Raw genomic sequence first — 25,341 nt, 5'->3', positions numbered from 1 at the left:
AGGTATGGGACCAGAGAAGTGAACTTAGTGCCTGCAGACTGCATAGCTCAAAGAAACAGGTACAGGTCAAATTATACAAGTAATAAAAAATATTTATCTAAAGACTCTTTTAGACATTTAGGTGTGTACTAAACAGTGCCAAACCTTGAAATGCTACTTGGTACTCATGTAAAAATGGTAAGAAATTCCATCTGAGCCTCAAAAAAGCACTTACTAATAATAACTACATTGATGAGAACTATTTAAATATTCCTATTAGCAAGAGAGATGAGCACTAAGGCTGTAAACAGCGCTTGATGGGTCGCTCATTTTTAACAATCTACAATGACAACGTCTGTTCTCAAGCAGCTGTTTAAGATTTCATTTTAAAACCAGTGAAACTTTACCTAACCCAGTTCTGTGAAAGCTGCAGCTGCAGTAAAATAAATCCATTCTTCCTCAGAAAATATTTTCGGCAAGTAAGTTATCACTGTTCTCATTTCTGTTACGTTGGTTTTGATGATCACCATTGTAAATCCTCTTTTACCACTGTCAAATATTAGAAGTGATCACTTCTTATGAAAAGTCACCTACGAACTGCCATGGTACCACTCAGTTTTAAATGAAAGTTACCTTCATTTAAGGAATAATTTGAAAAAGACAGAGGTTAAATAAAAGAAAAAAAAAAAAAGTGTGTCGTTGTGATTTTATTTATTTGTTTATTTGCCATAATAGCTTAAATTTCATACGGTTCTTGGAAATGCTTCTGATTATCTGATACTACATTAACATTTTAAGACCACAGGAAGTGCCAGGATGAACATTTTTTTTTTTCATAAAAACATATAAACAGTAAATAAAAAAATCGTACAAAATACCACGTGATTAATTGTACATGATTGCAATTAAAAGGGAAACTTACTCTAAAATAAAATTCTTCATTCCATTTCGGATTTAGTGTCTACAAAAGAAAATAACATATTAGGATGCTACAATATCTGCAGGTTTGCAATTTTACAGCCATCACAACATGCATGCAAGCGACACTTTTTTAGAAAACACCAGGGAAAAAAAGTGTTTCCTAACAAAATAGCACCAACACTGCTGTCAAATGACTTAGAACTGCTCTACTAAATAAACCAAATGTGGGAAGGGATTTGAGTCAGAAGAACTGAAAATAGATGGTAAGTATAAATGAATCATATTCACAGAATGGGACCCCCCAGCCCCACCCCTGCTGTGGGCTGGCTGCCCCCAGCTCAGGCTGCCCAGGGCCCATCCATAGCCTTGGGCACCTCCAGGATGGGGCGCCCATCTCTGGGCAGTGCTGGGGTCCCGTAAAAAGGAGAATGAACAAAAGGGAAGGTTATTTCCTCCAAACAAACACCATACTCTTCCTAACTGCCCCCAGGCTTGCAGAGGATGACAATTTTGCTCTGTTGATCCAAATAAAACACACAGAATAAATTGTGTTCCATTTGCAACCTGAAGGGAGCACCAGCATAAAACCGTAAACTGATAAAAAATTCAAAGTAGGAACATTGATAACTGTCACACTTCAAATTTGGATAAGTTAAAAATCAAGCATGGTCTGTCCCCAGGTTTTGTTTCCCTGCTGAACTGTTCCCTTGGCCCCTCAAACAGCAGAGCTTAACCAGAAGAGCTGCTGGGGTGAAACTGGCTCTACCCACCACAGGTTTGTTGGAGCAGAGAAGACAATCCGGGCCGTTCATCCAGAACTCCTTAGCACGGATGCAATACATTTACCTAGGACACATGGGCTCAATGTGCACGACAGCCCACAACCTCCCTTTCCCTTTGAGTTTGGGCTGAATCTCAATCCAGCACATATACAACTAAGAATCTCTGAATTCAAACACTTTTTGATTTGAAAACTGCCTCCTAGAAAATCTACAGAAATAAAGAAATTAGAAAAAAAGTCCAGCTATTAGAAGCATGGGGTAAGGGACAGAGAGAAGTTTCCTGCTTTTTTGCCATAAAGAGCAAAAATGCATTCACTAAAGCAATGAAGCAATAAATAAAACAAATATGATGTTTTAAATATTTGCATTCGTTCACTGCAGTTGTTCTTGGCAAGGGAAACATCTAATCTGGCAACTAGATTTAAGAGCACTACTGCTAATCAATAACGCATTAATTCTGAGTACTGCTTAACCACAATTACCAGTTTCAGGAAATAATGATGTATTAGGCAGCACAATTTTTAGTAAACAAGCAGGTGACTATTAGAAATTTCTTTCACCTTCACCAATCCAACAATTGATAGATCGAGCCAGAAATCACAGCCGAAGAGAAAAACATTTGTACAGAAAGCCTCCAGAAATAACTGGGTGAATAACTGCTTCATAAAGGATATCAGCAGGGAAACAACAACAAAAAGACTCACCAGCAAAGAGCTACATCCTAAAATGGGCAAGTATTGCAGAGATAAAGGACTGCCAGGAGTCAAGCTGAGTTAGATCTTCCACGGGATATTAGAACAAACACAAGGAGGGTTTTTCAACCATATAAATATACAGCAAAGAGATGCTACAAAGCAATGAAGTTTTAAGAGGACACCAAATGTTTTTAGATGGAGGAAATTAAGCTTCACTTTATGGTAAGGGCAGAAGAGCTAACAGGGACCTGCACGAAGGTATCCAGTGAGACAAAGCTGATACGAAGCCTTCAAAGCTCAATGCAGTCAAATTGAGGAAACCACATGGTCACCTTCCAGAAGTGACTTGTGAAGTCACAGGACCAGGGACAAAAATATTAAGCCATACCTGACAGGACTGTGAGGGCACAAATGGCAAACAGATGTCCTACTACAAAAACAGGCAAAGAGCCTTTCCAGCATTCAATCCGAGCAAAGCTCCAGAAGAAGCAAGGCTTTGCTCAGGTGTCGCAGTTGGAGGAACTGAACGTGTGGAGGGAGGTAAAATTAAACAAAAGGCCTCGGAAATGCAACATAGCCAGATCGTGCCAGATGAATCTGAACCTGTTCTCTGATAACTTTGCTTTAGCAGAGTGAGGAAGCAGTGTAGGTTGAATTCTGGTTGGCACAAGGGCAGGTCCAGCATCACAGAAGTGGAGGATGAAAGGGGAACGCACCCTTCTGCCTTCCTGCCAGCACTCCTGCAGGGCTGGACAGTGCCACAGAACTCACTCCTTACGCCAAGGGAGGCAAAAATGAGTAGAAAATTAAGGATGAGGTGAAGAGTGAGATACTACCATGACAACAGACCAGTTACGGACTCGGAGGTCACTGGCAGTGTCCTTTAGAATCACTCCCGGGAATGATTTTGCTTAATATTTTAACTCAAAATGAAGGCATGCCACAATGTTTGCTGTTGATGAAATAAACAACAGAAGCTGTGAGCTGCAGAGGCAGAGAACTGCTCAGAGAGCAGACAACTCGAGATGAAATTCAGCAGCTCAAAACAACTGACGAGAAGTTTCCACAAGATGAGTTCACCTTTCTAGTAGGGAAATGACTGAGAAAGTGCAGGCTGTAAGTGATGGTTACAAAGACCTGTGAACAAAGGCAGATGCAATCCCAGGAGCACCCTCAGCTCACCCCCACAGTCTGCAGCAGCTGAGCAGTGCCCTTCTCTCCTTCCCAGGACAGCACTGACACCCATGAGCTCACCACTGCCCTTGGCACAACCAGCGCAGTGTCTCACATCCTCACCACGTCTTGTGCTATTGGTGGTCTTCTCAGCTGCTTTCCTATTCTCCTGCCCATCACACATCCCCAAAGCTGGTAGTTATCACCTCAGCAATAAGGTTACAATCTTATTTCCAATCTCCCATTCCAATCACTCATAACTCTCTGCACTAAGGCTCTACAGCCATCGCTTTTCAGACACGTGGGAGCCAAATACACCATCTCTTCAGTACTCATGCTTTTACACCAGCAACCCATCCAAACACCCATCCAAATAAAGGCAGTGTTATTCTAGTAAGAAAAAAAGAAGATATAAAAATAGATATAAGGCAATCTGCTTTGGCTATAACACCCAGAGAATAAACACATTGCTACTGGAAGGAATCAGGAATTTATTAAAACTCTGGATGGGATCTCCATCTTTTCCTAAGAAGCAAGAAGAAAAAGTTAAGTATCATCCCTGCCACAGCTCCCACTCTAACAGGTCCCTTCAGAGCCTACAAAGGCTTCTCTCCAAAGCCAAATGATCCCTGCACCCTTCTGACCCATCCTGCATCTCCACTGCCACTCTAACAGTCCTATGCTTCTGAGTCACACAATAGTTGAGGTTGGAAAGGACCTCTGGAGGTCACCCAGACCACCATCCTCACACTGAAATTCATTTCATTGAAGGGAAAGATGAAAGAAGAGAATCTCCCTCCCATCTACAGGCATCTGCCTGTTACCAAAAGCTACCATACTATTTTAAGAGAACAAAAAGATGCAGCAAGGATCGGACTTGCCTAATGAGTTGTCTGCAGGGCAAAGCTGCTCCAGCACTTCGGACTTCCACCCAGTTCTCCGCAGAGCAGACGGGTGGTTCAGTGGCAGCTGGTCAGGTCTGAGCCCGTACCACTACTGCTCCAAAATCACTGCAGAGGGCAAAGTCTGAAGACGAGAAGAAACCTTCACCCACACCTATTTATCCTTTTCAACTAACCTTTGCAACGTAATAAGGTTTTCTGGTACACAGATACAGGTGCACTGATGTCAGAGTTTCTGGTGAACACAGTTGTTTTGTAGTAAACAGTCAATCTTGCACTCCAGCAAGAACATGATGATTATTATTGTATCACAGGTAAAACAGTCAGGTATTATATAGCCTGAAAGTGACCTAAGTATTTTCCATCGATATGACTCCGCAAACAGAATCAATTCTGTGCAAACACGCTCCAGGAAATGGTACAACAACAGGCACAAGCTACCAAAATGAGATAAGAATATCGCAAGAAAACTTCCCACATTAGTATACAGAAGTGACAATAAATCTTTCACTTATTAATGGGAGAAAAAAAGGCATAGTCCACGTTGTTGCTGTATTAATTAAATAGGTGCACTGCTTTTCAGAAAAAAAATTATGTTTCTCACAATTCTGTATGTTTAAAACTTTAAACAAAACAAAGCTAGATAGGTTATGAGAGGCGAGTAAAGCACTATAAGGAAGTGTTTTAAATTATGAAACAATGCTTAAACTGGAAGCCTGAAAACTTTCACTTTCTGACATGATGCACGCCCTGAGCCCTGTGAAAAGCTCCATCTGAGCCCTTTGTGGGATGCAGGATGTCTCACCAGTGACTGTAAGTGGCATTTAATGTCTGGATTTTACACCCCCATCATTTTGCTATTTGGGTAACAAAATCTTGCTCTCTATTCTGCTTTGCAATAATAATTTAAATCGAATCACTGCCCATCCCAAGCATCTTTATAAAAACGCAAGTCACTGTTTTCCTCTTACTTTTCATAAAGGTTGTGAACTTCATTCCTCTCTGCTATTATTACCAGTAAATTTTATTTACAAAAAATGCTTTCTAAAATTTTAGGGCATTTCTGTTTCTGCTTCGTTTCAAAGAAAAGAAATGAAGAAAAAAATGCATTTTCAGTACATTTCCAAGCTTTTCTGACCATCACCTCTCATTTGGTTATTTTAAACCCTCGTGCAAATATTTGGAAGATTGAAATTTTGGAAGAGAACATTCAAAGAACAGTCTTTTCGCCATAAGTCAAATAAACGATGACCAGAGCATCTTGGTTTTTTATTTCAAATGCTTTTCATGAAAATAGGACTTCGATAGAAGAAATGGGAATGATGTACATGAGAGTTGGTAAGCCAAGCTTTGGAGAATATGAAACACATTTGGTGTTGGTTTTTGTTTGTTTTTCAAACAGACAGATAACATACTGAACATATGCTTGCACTTATTTTCCCATTTTGGTGTGAAAGAAAAGTGCATTAAGTTTAGATACATTTACATAACAACTTAAGTAAGAGTTGTATCATAGTACAGAAGCTTGTTCTGATATTCTTAACATTTCCAAAGCAAAGAAATAAAATATACACATACCTTTTTAATAGTTTTTGTCTGCACCAGGGCAAGTTCTCTGTTCTCATCTGCTACATACAAGGAAAGTTTCACGTAGGGGTCGCTGCAAAAGAAGATGGCATTCAGTGGAAAATACTTTTAACAGCCAAATATACTTTCAGTCTAAACATCTCAATACAAATTTGTCACTTAACTGAATAACTGAGCATTTTTAGTGGAAGTGTTTCTACTGAAACATCTCAACACACTCTGCAGACGTCTTTCACAGCTGTGCCATGGAAGGAGCTTGCCATCACCCACCCTCCAGGGCCTATCACCATCACTGCACTGCAGGCTTCTGCCCCTCCAGCCCATGCTCCATAATGTCTATCAGCAGGGAGACAGCAGCCACCAGTAAGGAGTGATGTGAACAGGAACCCCTCCTGCTGGTACAGACATTGGAACCTCTCTGCCTACAGTTCTGAGAGTTTGTAACATTAATTTTGGGACAGTATTAATAAAAAGTAATCAGCAACTGTGTTCATTATACTAGGTGCTTAATTTACTTGCAAAATAAAATGATATGGTAGGATGAAAGCAATGTAAGAATAGACAAGGTGTCACGATGGATTTATTATTGTGTCTGTTCATGCACATAAGTGCATCTACTTACACTGCAATTAAATTAATCATCAAGCACCAAGGTCTGAGAGAAAACAAAGCATCACAGTGATTACCAAGAAATGCTAATGCCATTCTGAATTCTTAACCTACTGTGCTAACTATATTGACAGGCAAAATTGCATACTGTACAAAGCAATACGAAGTAGGCATTCATCATAGCAAATCACATGCTTTCCAGCTTTGAGAGATCAGGGCTAACAGCATCCAGCCAAACACCCAGCTTCTACTGCTGGAAATCCAGCAGCAACTATTGGGTTTGTATGTTCCAGACCGTGCTGTCACTGAACTGTAAACAGGGAGTGATGCAAGAAAAGCGTCGTGGCCATTAACAGTTCATAAACGCATTCTCATCTTGATCTCCAGTAACAAAACTGGAGAAGTAAACATATTCACCCCATAAGCTCCAGGTTACTCTCATCCTCCAGTGCTGAAGAGTAAGAAAACCATCTGAACATCTGAACAGCACTGTGAACACCCTCTGGAGGAACACCTGGTGAAAACCATGACATCTTTTCTTTGGGAAAAAGTCATCTACAGATTGTGATTAAAACAAAGGTCTACCAAAATGAAAACAAGGCATGGACTGTGTGTGGGAAAAAGAACAAAACTCTTCTTCCTATATTATCTTCATTATTATCATAAAGCTCAAAACAAAACCGACTTTAATGATGAAATTCTTTATTACTGCTCCTAGGAACAAAAGAGGACTTCAAAAGAGATTACTGGATGGATTGCTCATAAGGAGTGCAGATCGAGTGGAACAAAGAGCCAGCACTCTCTGCAGTCATAGCCATGGGAATTTCAGTCCTGCAAGGGGAAAACTTCACCTTCTGTGAAAGATTTTTCAGCGATTAAAGTGCAAACATCCTTCTGGAGAGAGGAAACTATTTTTCTGATGATACACAGATCAGTCAATGTCATATAGGCGCTGCATATATATTGTATTGTATTGTGTATAGGCAGAGGTCTGAGTGTCTCTGCACAAACAAATCCATTGCTCCATTTCTGAGAAAAAATACACATTTTTGCTGTGGTGAAGTCACTGGAATTGCACCTAAAATTACTACGTAAAAAAACACAGTAGCAGCAACTTGTCCAACCCTAATGTTTCCCAACTATATGTTTTAATGCAGACTGTAAAACCCAAACACCTTCGGTGCAACTACTGTTTCCACACGCAGATGCACATTTTCTCATTACTGGGAAATGCCTGCCATTAAATTGAAACACATTCACTGAGCAGGAAAAAAAAAATAAAAAATCAGTGCAGAAAGTAACACGCTAAAACTGGTTTTCGGGAAGATACATTTCCCATTTCCCAAATTCATGGCGGCTGCAGTCAACCCCTCTCCCACCTGCAGACCCCTTCCCAGCACAGAACAACTGCCCACAGGAATGGAATCCGGCTGAGGAGCCCAGGCATATTTCTAAAGTGACTTTATCTGCCCAAAAGGAGGACAGCCAACTATGTGAAACTCTAAGTGCCTTTGTCGCTGGACTAGTCTCAGGTGCACGGATCCCTAAGGAATGGTATCCAAGCTCCTTACACAGCAATTTCAAAACCACACTGAGGACAGTTCCACGTACATCCATTGCCAATCTGCTCTCTGACCAAGAATTTCATTTTGCAGTGGGACAGCACTGAAGACGAAGCAGTGCACTTGACAATAAGCCACTGTGGCACACACACCAATAGACCTCATGTTCTCAGTATGGTTTGTTATTATATCATTTGGATGACTGCTAGAAACTGTTGCAGGCTTTATGGAAGCATCTGACCCTACAGATGAGTGGCTCTCAGCGTGCAGTACCTAAAGCAAGAAGAGGCGATTGTTTTATTTAAATTCATATTGTTAAATTATTTGCCTAAGTAGACCAGTGGTATTATTGGCGACTGTTTAAAACCACAGTCCACTGATCATCACTGATACATAGACCAACTGACAGCAGAATGCTGTGTGGCTCCCAGGCGGATCTGTAAAACCATTTCTGCAATGGAGGACGTGCTGAGTGAGGTTGGCAGCAGACTGATGGGACAAAGTGCATTTCAGGAGATATATCTGTGAGTACCACAATGGCTGGTCAGCTCTAGTTCCCTCTGCCTTGCTCCTTGTGTTGCATGCAATTTGTCAGATGAGTTCTGGTGCTTGGAAAATATTGCTGGTAATGCTGGGGAGGTGAGAGGGGTAGTATTGTAGATACACTAGAGCACTGTAAAAGAATACACTTACAATTGAGACCTTGTTTACCATAAACTGAAAAACAAGACATAGATCAAACAGATTCAACGAAAACAGAATCAACCCCAAACCTAACATGGTGTACCCAGCTTTTTCCCAAATAAACTCACTTTGCTTTATAATTTGAAATTATCCATCAGGTCTGGATGGCAGATATGCCGAGCAGTGCACTTTCAGAAGACAAGAACACATACGAGTCATGGCTGAAGACACTGTGCGTCAGTTACATGCCACTGCACAAAGCAGTGCACTATCTGGTCTCTCGCTTTGAGCTGAACAGTTTTCTCTGTGACGTTTTAGCAGGTGCATTTTATGCACCAGCGAGCAGCATGGACAGAAAGAAAATCACTGTGCTCTCAGGTAGCTCCCATGACCTGAATTAAGCCAGCTTGAGCAGCTGAATGCACAACCAAAACACAGCAGTTATTTCCCAAACATTCATACTTCTCCACAGGAGCCTGGTAATGCTTTTTGGCAAGAGAACTCTCAACAAAACACTGAGATACACCTGTGTACGTTATGGTCCTATGGTTATAGCCAAACACATGTGTTACCACTTGCTGATCCCAGAGTCCGTTACTAAAAAAAAAAACAACACACAAATGGGCTATTCCTATTCCCCTCAACCAGCGTCTGAAGATCTCTGCACTTGGTGTATTGCAGCAGAAGCTGAAATTAACAGAGTTCTTGCCCCAACTGTAAGCTTGCACGTCACGCCACATACACGACTCATTAGCTTAGATTGTCTTCCATGCAGAAAATGCTAAAATGTGAAAATTGGATATTTAAAAATACATGGGTGCTCAGTGAACCGCCTAAATTTTCTTTTAATTAATACATTGGACAAAAAATATTGATGAGTAGTCTGCGCCATCATACTGCGACTTGTCCCTTAATCCAGTAGACATAGCCCTTTTTTTCCCTTCTTCTTCCAGTTTGGGAGCCACTCCCTGGCTTCCAAACACTTGTAATTACATTTAGCTCCTCTGCACTACATGCCTCAGCAAGCCAACTCCACAACATTGTGATCGTTCTTCTGCAAACCTCTCAGGAACGTGAGAGAGTTTGCAACACTCATAAAAACAGTTAAGCAATTCTTCACGTTGCAGTTACATCAACTCTTGTTGACTCGAATATATCTAATATCTAACTTCTTGCATTTGGAAGTCTATAAATAAATAAATCAAACAGTTAGAACTTGTTACTCAGATTCTGGCTCAGATTGCAGTTTAGCCTCGTTTCTCTGAAAAGACGGCAGAACCAGAACTCTGTTAACAGAGCAAGGACATGAACGAAGGCCTATCCAACTCAACGTTAATCTTACCAAAAGGGTAAGTCCCAGATCCAGTCCCGGATGACTGCAGAAAGGGTCACGTCACTCCCATTTACAAGAAAGGGAGCAAGGAGGACCCCGGGAACTTCAGGCTGGTGAGCCTCACCTCTGTGCCTGGAAAGATTATGGAACAGATCCTCCTGGATGACATGCTTGATCACATGAAGAATGAGCATGTGATCTGAAACAGCCAGCACGGCTTCACCAGGGGAAGGTCATGCTTGACCAATCTGGTGGCCTTCTATGATGGAGTGACGGCATCGGTGGACAAGGGAAAGGTGACCGATGTCATTTACCTGGACTTGAGCAAGGCGTTTGACATGGTCCCCCACCACATCCTTAGCTCCAAATTGGAGGGATGTGGATTTGATGGGTGGACCACTCGATGGATAAGAAACTGGTTGAAAGGCCGCAGACAGAGGGTGGTCATCAATGGCTCTGTGTCCAGGTGGAGGCCGGTAACGAGCGGCGTCCCTCAGGGGTCTGTCTTGGGACCGGTGCTCTTTGACGTCTTTATCAATGACATCGATGGCAGAACTGAGTGCACCCTCAGCAAGTTTGCTGATGGCACCAAGCTGAGGGGTGCAGTTGATATGGTGGAAAGAAGGGATGCCAGTCAGAGGGACCTTGATAGGCTGGAAAGATGGGCCTGCATGAACCTGATGAGGTTCAACACAACATAGTGCAAGGTGTGGCTGGAGGAATCCCACCCATCCATACAGACTGGAAGGAGCAGTCCTTGAGAGCAGCCCTGTGGAGAAGGACCTGGGGGTCTTGATAGATGAAAAGCTTACCATGAGCCAGCAGTGTGCTCCTGCAGCTCGGAAAGCAAATGGGATCCTGGGTTCCATCAGCAGAGGGGTGGCCAGCAGGGACAGGGAGGTGATTGTCCCTCTCTACTCTGCTCTTGTGAGGCCCCATCTGCAGTACTGTGTCCAGGTCTGGAGCCCCAGTGCAAGAAAGACATAGAGCTGTTGGAGAGGGTCCAGAGGAGAGCCACAGAGATGATCAGGGGACTGGAGCACCTCCCCTACAAAGAGAGGCTGAGGGAGCTGGGCTTGTTCAGCCTGGAAAAAAGAAGGCTGTGGGGTGACCTCATTGCAGCCTTCAGTACCTAAAGGGAGCCTACAAACAGGAGGGGAGTCAGCTCTTGGAAAGGGTTGATAACTGCAGGACAAGGGGAAATGGTTTGAAGCTGAGGGAGGGAAGATTGAGGTTGGATGTCAGGGAGAAGTTCTTTACTCAGAGAGTGGTGAGGTGCTGGAACAGCTGCCCAGAGAGGCTGTGGATGCCCCGTCCATCCCTGGAGGTGTTCAAGGCCAGGTTGGATGGGGCCCTGGGCAGCCTGGGCTGGTCTTAAATGCGGAGGTTGGTGGCCCTGCATGTGGCAGGGGGTTGGAGATTCGTGATCCTTGAGGTCCCTTCCAGCCCTGGCCATTCTGTGATTCTGTGGATTACAAAAACTAGAGAAGAACCACCAGAAACCTGTGCCTGGATAACATCCAAGTAAAATCCACCAAACGTGATTTATATTCTAACCTGCCTCTTCATCTCAATTCCATTTCTTAAAATTAAATTCCACTGTAAAATGAACAATCTTGTAAACATTTGGCCAACAAACTGCTTTTGCATCCTCGTATCCAGGAAAAGTACTTACTTCACAACAATTTGTTTTGTCAAGTTTCTGATAATTCTGCATCTGTTATGAAGCTAAGTCATTACTAGCAAGCATGCACTCTATTCAGTCAAAATGGGAAAGGAGGAAACCATTCCACCATCTCAATGTGCTCCTCTCTCTTCTTGGAGAGAAGATGTAATAACACCAAGCAAAGAGGTGAAGAAATCAAAGAATGGGAAAACAAGGAAAGAAGTAGATCCACAGTCACTTACATAGCCGCAGTAATGAAACAAAATATAAATAGCATCCCTGAGAACAGACAAAATGTCAAAGTTGCTACAGAAGCAAAAACTGAAGGAACTTTACAGTGGCAAAATGCACTGTGTACAGTCCCACCTAAAAGCAAATACTGTACGTGATATTCTATGATATCTATGTGAGTGTCACCTTTGCAAGTGTAACTGCTACTGACAGACAAGATTTATTAGACAACAACATGAAGATCTGTGATTCAAGGAAAATCTACACGAGGACAAATACAGCACCTGATCTGTTCACGGAAAATCTACACGAGGACAAATACAGCACCTGATCTGTTCACAGGTACTGTGAAAAACATCAGCGAATTGGAATGAAATATACGTGGAGATGAGGAAATGGCAGACTTCTGTGTAACAGCAGTATTTGTAGAGGCATTAAGGAGATGCAGTCCTGATTATGTGGATCACAGAAGATAAAAAATGAGACACCTGCAGAGACTGCTGATGAAAAACAACCATGTGGGGAACAGGGAACCTCTGTGCACAGCAAGCATACTAGAAACTCTGCAAAGTTGTATGGGCCAGCTACTGTCACCCTGAAATGGATGGATACAAAGGGATCTTCAAAGGTCCCTTCCAACTCTAAGGAAGAATCCTTCCTGAAAGGAGGGGAGGGGGGAAGGGGGGAGCAGGCGATTAAAAAAAAAAAAAAAGAAGTATTATTTCTTTGATTTTCATATGGGAGAAAGTTCATTCTTAAGATAGTACTACAGAAATCCTGTATGACACTCCTGGTAACCACAATTATAAAAAAGCGATGTATGAGACTTTCCACTGTGCTCTAAAAATAAGTTGCCAATAAAGTATGTCATTCCACAGTCCGGTGTCAGCATCAGTCTCCGGCTTGAATCAGTGCTGATTTGCATCAGGTTTTAAAACTGAATGCTACGTAAATTTAAGAGCATGACACCAGATGAGTAGAAATAAGCCCTCTAGGTTGTGCCGATGACATCACACATCTGACAGGTATGTTTGAGTTAATAACAGTTCCATAATTTGCTTCAAAAACTTCCTTTAGGAGTGATTTTCAGACGAAGTACAGAGTTTGTGCTGAGAGAAGGTAGGAAGCCCAATGAATAAATGCAGCAACGTAATAGCATAAAAATTAGTCCGCACGGATTTTTATTTAAAGCAGTATCAGTGCCAAAAGGCAATCTTAATGAAGCTACATGATAAATTGAACAAAATCACGGACTTCAGGAAAGCTGCTGAAAGCTATTAACGTAGTTAGCATCTAAATGAAAATTCACAATGGTGCTCTGGTAGCATTACTGTAAAGACTGGAAGTGGATACAGGAAATGGAACAGAAGCCTGGGTGATGGCAGCAGATGGCAGCTCCTATAGACAACCTCTCTTGTCTTGACATGGCCAGCTTTCAGATGGAAGGGTTACAGCACCAGGAACAACAACAAAGAAAGATGACGAATCAACACTGAAAACCACAGAATGCAAGCAAGGTCACCACAACCAGGAGGCTCCCCATTAATGAGACAGCCCATTATAACCGTTGGGCATAATGAACCTGCATTTAGTGGAACAAAGAGTGATGCTGCAATACACTGTTTATAAAGATGCGTCTTCACAACAGAGAAGCTGTTTTTATAAAGGAGATTAAGGAGGAGGGGAGGAAGTACATGCAAGTTTAATTTACCTGCTATAGGACTCCTTCCCAAATAGTGCTAAAGAAATTATATCAAATGCCAACATCAGATTCATTCGTAATAAAATACAACAGCAGCAAAGGGCAGAGGAACCGTCAGCTGCAGGGAAGGTGACTGGCACAGATATCCTTGCAGGCTTTGAATTTCTTCTACAATGCCATCACCCACTAATACCACCAGTACCAGTGGATATATTCAGTGTGTGCTATTAGGCATTTGAGCATCTAAGAAAGATTTTGTACAAAAAAAGGAATGAGCCCACTCCCAATGTTAATAGTGACTAGAGATGAATGGGAGCTGATTCCTTAGTCACTCATCTATAAATATTCCCTTTTACAGAAGTCCCAAAATGGTTAAAAACAATCTGTCTTAATGTGATTTGCCTAAACCTAAGGAAAATGTCAATACCTGCCCAGATTAGCAGTGCTTTGCAGCTGGTCACAGTCCTTAGAGAATAAACCAGAATCCTAAGATAATTAGTTGTGTACACAACGTTATGTTAATCACAATCACAAGGCAGAGCAAAGTGGGTTTGGCAGAACAAGAGACATCTGAAACGTCTTAAATGCTTTTCCTGACCTTCCAAAGTCGCACACAGATTTGGAATTACCCATTTGTCATCTTTTCACCAGCCCTCATTGTCTGGCATTCTCTTAAATTTCAGACAAGTGTAGATTTATAATTATCATTTCTCATTACAATTTCAGCTTGAAAAGGCACAACCAAAAAGAGGACAACTGAAAGCACTGACCAACACCCCCTATAAACAGCATTATTTCAGAGTACTGTAATACTGGTGCAATTCGTTATTCCTTTACTTAGTCTGCAATCACATCTACTATTTGTTCTTGAAACAACTTTGAAAGCAGGTCTCAAAGAACCCTTTGCCAGCGATCCAATTTATTATTTCTTCATTTTAAGGCCCAGAAGGGGGTGGAGAGCACAGGCATACATGAAAGAACAATGAAACTACAGAGCCCTGCACTGCTCTATTTTTGCTGAAAAACATGAAAACGCCTCCCCAAGTATAACATTTAGTATCACTTGTTATGCAAGTGCATGCCAAGCTTCTCACATGGAGGCAAACTCCACCTTCCGAAACAGCTGCCTTCTTCCAAAGGAATCAAGTCCTGAACAAGCTGATGATTTAGCTTCTGAAAACCTTCCACTTGTGCTACCCTTTTCCCACCTCTGTTGCACATACTTGTAAGGAACTAATTATCATCCCATGTAATCATGTCTAGAAAAATACTAACATCTTCAAGCATAAAAGCAGAAAAGGCTTTTTTTCTTGGAAGCAGGTCCAAATTCCAACCTTTCTAAGGTCAAAATGGGCCATTTATCTGGCTGTCAGTCAAAGCTCATCCCTCTCCTTTTCCCAGTCACTGAGCCCCACCAAACCCACATGTTCTTTCTCCTTCAGTGCCCAGTGATGGGAAGACAAAATCCTTCCTGAGACACTTTGAGACTTGCCAGCAGAATCCTTCACATCCCTTTGCAGGAAGAATGAAGCACACACCACCCACCCATCCTGCAGCAGGCTGAAGCTCTAAAGCACCTCTGCCATTGGCAGGGCAGCCACTGCCACGTCTGGCTCCCACGAGTTACACTTGGCCATACAATAATGCAGGACAGAAGGTCTACAACTGAACTTAACCTCGGCCACATCTGAAGAGAAGAGCGTAAGCAGAATGCATTTGGAGCAGCTGATGTCCTAGGCAGTTGCAGCACCACTGGAGAGCACTGCAAGGTATTCACTGCACTCGTCCCCTCCCTACAGGGGACAAGGGAACCAAACCAGTCTGCCACCTTCCAGGCATGACGGATAGAAGACAGGGCAAGCAAAACACACAGGTATGATGGGAGGGACACCAGCACAATTAGACCTGCAAGAACTCACCTGTCAGGTTCTGTTGTTGTTTTTCTTTTTGCATGCACATCTGTTTCCCCAGTCCCAAAAGTGGCTGATATTTATTCTCGCTAGGACTTTGTGAACAGTAGAAAATGCAAGAACTGGCACAAAAACATCATTCCAATTACTCAAGAGAAAGCAAACTTAGGACTCCACATTATACTGAGATTTGTGCCTTTAAAGCAGCACATCCCAAGCCATAAGATGTGCTTGCTGGGCAGACAGCACCAGCTTGGGATGTGGCTGAAGGCTGCCACGTGTTTCTTCAAAACTGCTCTTTTAACCTGGTAGGACTGAAGGGTATTACCTGAGAGAGCTTCCTTGGAAACAGGCTCAATATTTCAAAAGCTGTGACATACAAAACTTTAGTGCTAACAACCATGAACATCATCTGCTACGAACACCTCGAGATACACATGCTACAGGTGCAGAACTGGATCCACAAAGGTACCATGATGAGCTCAGCATTTTGTATGAAGTCACTGGCCCCGAGAGGACACCCAGATCAACTTCTTGTAGGCTGCAGTCCCCACATTCTATTACAAATACACTTTCATAGGCATAAACCTTCAAAAATAATTTACAAATTCAGATCAGTAAAATGCAGTCTTCAAAGCTATTCTCCTCACTGAGTCACCACAAAACTCTGGAAGCCAGGTGAACAGCCTTCAGCCCCAACACCAACTGCTGATTGCATCTGGCAAGAGGAAGTTCCTGGAAAAATGCTTTGCAGAAACATGTAAAAACGCTTAGAGACAACACTGTGCACACAAGTAGGACAGCAAGAAATAATCTTAAAAGATCTCCACCTTTTGCATGGTGATTTTGAGATTTAGACCGACGATAGAACAAAGTTCAAAATCCACGCTATTAAACAAAGTTAGGAATTAAATACTTTTAGCAAAGTTACGTGAAGAGTAGTGAAAACTGAATCTTATATAAAATAGTATCTTTTAGAGTTTCTATCACTTTCATCCCAGTAACCATTTTCCCCAATGAATTTTTCTATTCCTGCCACTGTAAGTAGAGAGAAGTACAACAAGAACTATAGAAAATAACTACAGAAGATGCTTCCACACATATTAGCTGTTGTTTTTTGGGGGATGAGCTTTTGGGGGGGGGGGGGGGGGGGCTCATCTTTCTGCACATACTTAAAATGTTTTAAGAGATTTTCTAAAAGAGAAATAAGGCAGATTTTGTTCTCACAGTCATGCAGAAGGCTCTCGTACTGTGACTAACGCAAAGCCAGAACTGATACCTGCGCTATAATAAAGACAGGTCTGTTTTCAGGAAGAAGAGAAATCCTTACCTTACACTTCACCAAAAAGCAAAACTTGCAATCCACTGCACGTAAGCAAAAATTTCTCCTCTCTGTACTGAGACCCATTTCACAGGCTTCCCATTTTTTTTATAATTTATTTTCTTTTCCAAAGGAAGGCTGGCACCTCAGCTGGCACTACAAGCCGTTTAGCAGGGCTGCACTCAAAGAGCTGCCAGAGATAATGGTGACTCACATCACAGACAGCTGCAAAGAAGTGCCCGTGGGTGAAAAAGGGAGTTAAAAATCATATAGCAAACTCCACCTCCACATACAGTGCCTCCACCTTCCTTGGACCTTACTTTAAAATGCAGTGTTCTAGTAATGAGTAACAAGATTTTTCTTTTTTCCGAGAGCATCTAAGTTCAGCTTTCTAAATGTCGTAAGAAAAAAAAAAACATATATATATATACAACTTTTGACATTATATCAAAGATGGAAGTGCAAACATAGAGTTTTTCCCCCATTTTCCTTGAGTACATTTTTTGTGACCATAAGCCAAAGGTAAAAAAATTCTCTAACAGAGAACCTGAATACATCAGTCTCAATCTGGATTCCTCCTGTATTGTTACACACCAAAACAATTCACTAAGTTTAAAAATCCATTAGAAAAAAAAAAAAACAAAACCACAAGAAACACCTCTGAATGGCACCTGAACTTTGGAAAAAGGAGTTCCCAGGAATTCCAGGCAGCATCTAAAGCAATGGATGCAGCATGCTGTCTGCGCTGTGGAACAGGCTTAACCAGCTTTGCACAAGTGGACCAAGCTGCAGAAGATTGCTGTTTTGGTCAAGTCTTCTATTGAGAAGAGCAAAGATTGGTGTTAGCACGACTGGGACCTCTTAGAGCAATGAAAGCCTTAAAATGTCCCTGAAAGCATAAATATCATGCCACATATGACAGTGACGCTCGGCCAGAGAAGGAACTGCAGGTGTGAACTATCATCTCATGTAAACCCAAATGCAACCTGTCATCTCAGAAAGGAAAGCCTGGCCCTGCAGCAAGGCTGCTGACCTGAGAAACACATCATTTTCTCGCTTGAATTCACTGGTGGAGATCACTGCGAAGACCAATCCATCAACAGCCTCAGATGAAAAATCCAAAACTCACAGATTTTACATAAAAAAAGGAAACTCAGGATAGTCTGTTAGTATGGGCTTTCCACTGAGAAATCAGGAGCTGGTTATCATTTATCTATAAATATTCAGTAAGCCTTCTTCTGCAAGAAGTCACTGGGAAAGTAAATAACAGCCTCACAGCAGAGAGGAAGGTAGGTGCTGAGGATGGGCTCTTTTCAGCAATCCCATTCCTTTCCCAAAAGTAGTCTTTACCTGAACAAACAGGTCTCACTGGTTAATGCTTTTTTTTTTCAGTTCCATTCAAACCCACCACAATGTTTGGGAAACAGCATCATAGGTTGAAGAGCACTAAGAAACAGGAAAGAAGAAGACACTGCTGGGAAGCAGTTGTGTAGTTGCTGCAGCACAGCCTGAACTGCTGCAGCACGCAGCTGCTGCCTGGTGGGCCTTGCTGAGTTTATTTCCTGCAGGTGGAACATGGTTTATTTCCTGCAGATGGAAACAGCGAAGTGCTGACCTCTGAGGTGACAGAAGCTGGTGAGTTCCACCGAATTTCAAAAAGAAGCCTGCTGCTCTCTTTTATTAACACATACATTTACAAATCTGTAGTTCTTATGGATTACAATGTCACATGAAGCAGCTAAATAAAGGACCAGCTTATTCTCCCACCTAGTATAACTGATCATGAGAAATTTAAATGAGGATTCCAAACGATGCTTATGTCTACTGGGACACCTTCCAACACTGAGATCTTAAAATGTGTCCCTGAAACCACGAACATCACACAACAGGGAACACAGCAAGAGAGGCAACTACTGCACTTTGTTATCCTCCATGCAAACAAAACAAACCACAGAGAAGGCAGCAGATGAAACGCAACACCTGTGAAGCGATGACACCAGAGATCCCATAGCTGCAGATCCAGCCTTCAGCTATTTCAGAAAAACACACGTGGTCGCAGAATGCAGTGCGAGTCTCTAAGCAGAAATGGATGTTTTAGCAATATCAACTTGAGTCATAACCAGTCACATAACCAGTTTTTATAGAACCAAGTCAAGCACAAGATGCAGGCAAGTTAAAGGAACCAAGAGATCCTCCAGCAGCTTCACCCTCACCTGTGGCTCTCTGCACTGTCTCAGACACACCTGCACAGCTAACTGTGCCTGCTCCTTGTCACCCACGTCACCCTCCAGCACCCCCAGCAGTGAGCAGCACGTGTTTCACACGGCAATTCACACGGCAAGGAGAAATGTGCTCACAGATCCCCCGGTCCTCAGTCAGATACAGGGCTCTTCCCTTCAGCCCATCCCCAGCTGACATCAGGCACGCTTTCTGGTTAACAAATGAAAAGAAGAGGTTGCGGAAGCTACTCCTTTCCTTCCACAGCATTGTTTTCTATGTAGGATAATGTCCATGAGAAGAACAGCACTGAAGCTGCTCATCAGATGGGACTCACTGTTCTGCAGCATAAAACACAACACAGTGTTACTCTACTGGGTCATGGTATAAACCATATTGACAGAATGCAAAAACATACAAAACACAACAAAAAATCAATGGAGATGAATTGCAATCAAATCAGAGATGTCAAATTCATTGTATTGAACACCAGAACAAATGACAGCATAATGCAATAAAGAATAAAAAATGAGTTCATCACACTGTGCAACACAACACAATTTAAATCTTGTCCTTACACACACAGACACGGAGAATGTGTGCGGAGATATAAACTAAGAATTCCTAAAAAAATGGCATTCCTACTACAGTTAAATTCTGAACTCAACCTTCACAGTACTTGGGTTGTGCTGTACAATGGCAGTGGCCACATTACTGCACAGTGCTTGAACAGAACTCAACGCTCACCTGAAGAAAGGCAGCTTTTTCTCCCAGCACAAACACAGCTGCCAATTAAAGGCAGCACTCATTTGCTATCTACAAGATAGATTCTGAGACTGCAGTTTAATTAATTTTCCTTTCAGACTGCAGTCCTATTAAATTGCTTTCCACAGACACAGCGGACACCAACCATAAGTTGCCAAAAGTTCCCAGAAACCAGTATTTATGGGTGCCAGGGGAAATTACTTAATTAAAAAGGAATTACTAGTAAACAACAGAGTACAAAACTGACTGCTATGCCAGGGCAGTGAAGTACGGCCCAGGCAGCAGCGCTCAGTGATGGTCGCCCCTTCCCCCAGCCAGGGTCTCTGCCTGGCCATGTCAGAAGCAGTGCCCCGACCACTGCTGCTGTAACCACATTCACGCCATCAGTTTCTTCAAACTGTCATCTATTTCAACAAGAAGCAACGTCTGTACAAAGCAGTCTGACCCTTCTCTCCCACCCCACCACAAGGAAGCCGGAGGATGCCCACAGGGATACACTGTGATGGCTGCACCTTTGCTGGCTGCATGTGGACAAGGTTACCTCACCCCAGCAATGTGTTTTACCCATGTTCAGCATCGATCTGCAGATGGAATTATTAATGTCCTCACAGCCTGCTCTCAGGCTCCAATTTCCATGGTATTGCAGTATTTCAGAGGCACTAATCCCACCCTCCCAAACGCCCATGGAAACCGAGCACTGGTATTTTTCCACACACTGACAATTAACTAAACCAGACACTGAGGAGAAGGAAGGGAAAAAAAAAACCAAAACACTAGTAAATTTCTGTGCTTCTCTCTCCAGCCTCGATGCTCACAGGTCTTTTCCTCACACTTTCCACTGTTCTGCCCCTTCTCCATTGCACCTCCCAGACCTGGAAGCTGCCTCAGCCCTTGGAGCTGGTGGCATCAACATGGCCATCCCCCACATGGCCCCTGCACCAAGGCAAGCTCAAAACCCAGTTTTTGAACACCACATAGCATCCCACAGCACTGTGTGATTATATTAATGCTGATTTGCAGATCGATGTAAGCACTTTCTGCACTCCGAGCTGTGCAGACATGAACTTCAGTTTGCGTCCTCTCTGACACTTGGCAGACAGCACTGTGAACCAACTCCACGCACAACACTTGACACAGAGCTGTTTTCTGCTCTGTCTGCCACCCACAGCTCTCTGCTGGTTAGAGAACTGGCTCAGCACATGCCCAGGAAGATTGTAGTGCAGTCTCCAGCCACGAGCACACCTGGACCTGCAGCATCTGCACAGCCAGCACTACGTACAGAAGGTTTTTCCCACGTTCAGACAGAAATTCCCTTGTTTCAGTTCGTGCCCTCGTCTCATCTCATCTATGGGCATCACTGAGAACAGTCGGGCCCCATCATCTTCCAGACACCCCTCTCCAGATACTCACACGCAGTGGTAAGATCCCCCAGAGCCTTCTCTTCTCTGGGCAGTTCAGACCCAGCTGTCCCACATGAGATGCTCCAGGCTCTCAGCATTCCAGCAGCTCTTTGCAGGACTCTCTCCTTGTCCCTCTTGCACTGGAAGGCCCAGAACTGGGCACAGGACTCCGGATGTGGCCTCCCTAGTGGGAGGACCACCTCCCTTGACCTGCTGGCAATGCTCCTCCTAACGCACCCCAGGGGACCCACTGGCCTTCTGGGCCATCTGGGTGCGCTGCTGGCTCATGCCAACCTGCTGGCCACCAGGACACCCAGGTCCTTCTCCTTTCCACCCACAGCTTGTCCCAGGTAGCTGTCACCACATCCCAGCGTAGTCTGTTGGTGCAGTCACTCCTGTGGCTGCTTCCAAGCTTGCTCCTGCCACAATTGGGGCCAGAGGCCCTGGGCAGAGCGAGCCACTTTCAGCAAGCCATGCATGGGCTAGAACAGCTCAGGGGGCAAATACACACGGATAGTCAACAGCAGCAACAATCCTCACTGTGGAGAGCAACTTCGTCAGTTGGGATCGCATCAGTGACACTGAAAATTCCCATTCTCCGGAGCTACATTACGAAGGCAGCTATAGGATGAATAAGCAAGCCTTCAAATGTGCAATGCACTTCTAGTAACAGAAACACGTTCCTCAGAAATACGCTTAAAGGCAGTATTTTGCATGCAGGAGATGGAGAAAAAACTGAATTGAACCAAGAAAACTATTCCTTATTTTAGAGTTAAGAAATTTGCCATGAATCATCACAGAAGATTAAGTTCTTAGCTACAAGGATGGTTATTTGTCATAAGACCGCGTGTATTAAGATAGATTTGAGAAGAGCTTATGTGTGCAGGGCTTTGTGGTCGCCTGTCAAAGCTCTGCAGCTACATCTGTAAAAGAGAAGGCAGCTGCTTTCAAATTAGGGAAAGAGACTGCAGAAGTGAATTATCAGAAAGAAACGATTCATGAGCATCAATCAAAATTCACCAAGAGGGTGAGCTCAGCTTTGTCCCTGCATGCTATTACTCACTGCTGCACGAGGTTCTGATTAGGTTCACCATCACACTTTCCAATTGCAAGAAGGGGCTAGGGAAGACTAGGGAAGTGCAGTGCTAAGATAAGTAATTTCCCCCACACAACTACTTCACAGCCTTCAGCTCTCTGCTCAGTAAATAGACATCTCCTTGGGCATACAACTAGTTGATACAATTAAGAGGCGTGATCTCCTAAAATGATTCATTTTCCAATTCTGGCCACAGAATTCAACATCATTTCTCAAACACAGGACTCTTATGTAATCCCAAACTAACTGGTCTAGAGATTAATTGATCCCAAATATAATGCTGGATTACCACTTACAAGCAAAATCTGTATGCTGACAAATAAACCGACCTGGTTTTAGATTGAGAACAGACACCATGAATAATTATCCCACACAATCTGAGACAGGTCTAAGGAAAGAAGTTTGAGATCAATCTATAGTGTGTATTTGTATTTTTAAATCTAATTTAAGATAACCAAGATACGTAGTGATACCAAAAATTAGTGAACTTTGGGGTATGGAGAAATGTAGGTTTTCACACCCCTCTATGTACTTTTATCAAACTGAAGGAAAATAATGATTTTATATGTTTTGAAATAAACTCTAAGGAAGAGGTTACTCAGTTCAAACAAAAATCGTTACCCGCAAACTTCCTCGAAGAGGTCCACAATTAGGAACATTTAAACAACAGTAGCAGGCTCTGTCCAGACCAAATAAACTGGATGCACAAGAGAAACACAGCTGGTAGAAAAACAATACAATTATTTTCCATTATCCAACTAGAATCAGCTCTTGAAAACCAACCCTGGCCTCGGGTTTCAATTCCAAAACAGAAGTTTGGGGAAATCCAGTTTTGACCGAAATCAAAACCTTGTCAAACAAAAGAACGTTCTTAAAGCCCTTCCATCTGCTATGAGCAATGCGCTGGCCTGTGCTCACTTCTCTAGTAACGTATTTAAGTTCAGAGAGATGCCAAACGCTACTAGAAGAGGCAGAAACACTTCATTACTATCAGTGGCTTAAAGAAATAAATGTAATTGCATTTATTATTCATTGATCGGTTTCCGCATCAATTCATTCATTCAACCTTGACTGAAATAGAAATTCATGTATACATATTCACGAAGACAGAGCTTCAGAGCAGCACTTTTCACATATTAGCTTCAAACTACTGTACACAGGAGCCCAAAACCACAGTCTTATTTACACCACTTGGAAAAGAAACAGACCAGGAAAGCCCAACTTCGCTCTCCCCCCCAGGGGTCCTTCTGCTCTTGCTACACAGCTTAAAATGTAGTGCTAAGATTCCTGATAGAAATTACTGAATTCAATTCTAATTTATCTATTTATGGTAAAACAGATCAATGATTAATTACTTCTCTGAACAAGATCAGCAGCTTGCTTTTGTGTATCCCAGAAAGCAGTAATCTGATAGAGCAGCCACTTCTTAAAGCCATAACAAATATCTAAGCCAGTTTTGTCATAGGAACAGCAGGAAAAAGCAAGGACACAGCATGCACTTTTCCTGTGCTTCTGCCTCCCTCTCTCCTTAGGTTACACCACGAGGGCAGTGCACTTGCACATGCTCACACACTCTTTGTGGTTCTAATAAGTCTACTAAAAAAGGGAACTGAAAGCTCCGTCTGCTGCCCTGTCCTTAACATACCCGATGACGATTTCACAGTGAAGCCCTAAGAAAGACAGACGGACCTGCTTCTTGGCAGTGTGTCCAAAATAAAGCTCCTGGCTGAAGCACATCACTTCCCCCTGCCCTGGTATAGGAATGCTATCTATAGAGTATGTAATAATGTATAGTTGCCCAGTGGGGGGGGGGAGAAAAGAAAGAAAAAAAAGAAAAACCTTTAAAGCAAGAGAAATGTCAGCAGGGCAGCCACACAAGCAAGCACCACTCACACTCAGTGGCATTACAGGTGCTTGGTCTAAAGGCCATCTGTGCCCATAACCCATCCCAAGCAGCAAGCCCCGTAATTCAGGAGCCGTGCACAGGGAGCAAGCAAGGGACTGCCTGCACCCTGGCACCCGGCCACAACAAGCAGCCTGGGGGCAGGAACAGAACTGAGAGTGGGTACAGTTCCCTAGTTAAACTTCCACCAAAAATCAATTAATACGGCTAATCCACAATTCATTGTGTCCAACACGTGGAGGAAGGACGCCTGGTGGAGGCTTCTCCTGTCTAAGGTAGCGCCGGGCGGCATGAAATAATGATTTGTGTGCCATTATGTTCAGGATCATTAAGATATTACTTAAAAACTCTTTCAAAGGCAGAGCTCACAAGCTTGCACAGGCCAAGATGCAGTTGTATCCTCTTGTTTATCCTTACAAAGATTAACAGGGATAAAGGAAACTTCCTCTACAAAGTCATCCCAGCTGAAACATGCCTTCTGCCAATATTACACCCTCACTGGGGTTTCCCATAATGGAAACACACAGGGAAAACAACTTGGTTCTTTAACTCACTGTCAGTGACAAAGACACGGAGAATCTGCTGTATTTTAATTAGCACTGGGTCAGCACAGCCCCGCAGGCTGCACAACAACCAATTGTGGAAAACACCAAGAAACAGCAGGAGAGCACCCTTGTACCCATAGACGTGGTCCTCCTATCCGCCCTGCTGCAGCAAGGTGATGCCCGTACCTTTGAGCTAGTGAGCAGCTTTATTCACATTCATTTAAAAACAAATCACCTCCCTGAACCTCCCTGCAGGACACAGTGCTGCCAGCTTCCTGTGCACTCAATGGCACTCAGCAAAAAGTGGTTCATAAGTAGGCATGTGCAGTAATTTAACTTTAATTTGTGTGTACATCGG

General features: G+C 43.0%; 1 protein-coding gene across 4 annotated transcripts in view; it reads right to left on the bottom strand.

Moving 5' to 3' along the window:
- NEDD4L (NEDD4 like E3 ubiquitin protein ligase) overlaps window positions 1–25,341 on the bottom strand; it is a 136,764-nt gene that overhangs the window by 67,306 nt on the left and 44,117 nt on the right. For 3 of the 4 annotated variants that reach the window (XM_085214190.1, XM_085214192.1, XM_085214191.1), the window contains exons 3-4: window positions 6,031–6,112; window positions 902–940 (exon numbers count right to left, since the gene is read on the bottom strand). In XM_085214190.1, the coding sequence (XP_085070316.1) occupies window positions 902–940; window positions 6,031–6,112 (121 nt within the window). Of the gene's footprint in view, window positions 1–901; window positions 941–4,431; window positions 4,604–6,030; window positions 6,113–25,341 lie in introns of those variants that run through there. The other variant, XM_085214193.1, reaches the window with a different exon arrangement.

This window comes from Meleagris gallopavo, chromosome Z, assembly GCF_905368555.1.
Source record: "Meleagris gallopavo chromosome Z, MGAL_WU_HG_1.1, whole genome shotgun sequence".
NCBI lineage: Eukaryota > Metazoa > Chordata > Aves > Galliformes > Phasianidae > Meleagris > Meleagris gallopavo.
The sequence above is the reverse complement of the archived record's forward strand: the minus strand, read 5'-3'. Positions and strand labels throughout refer to the sequence as shown.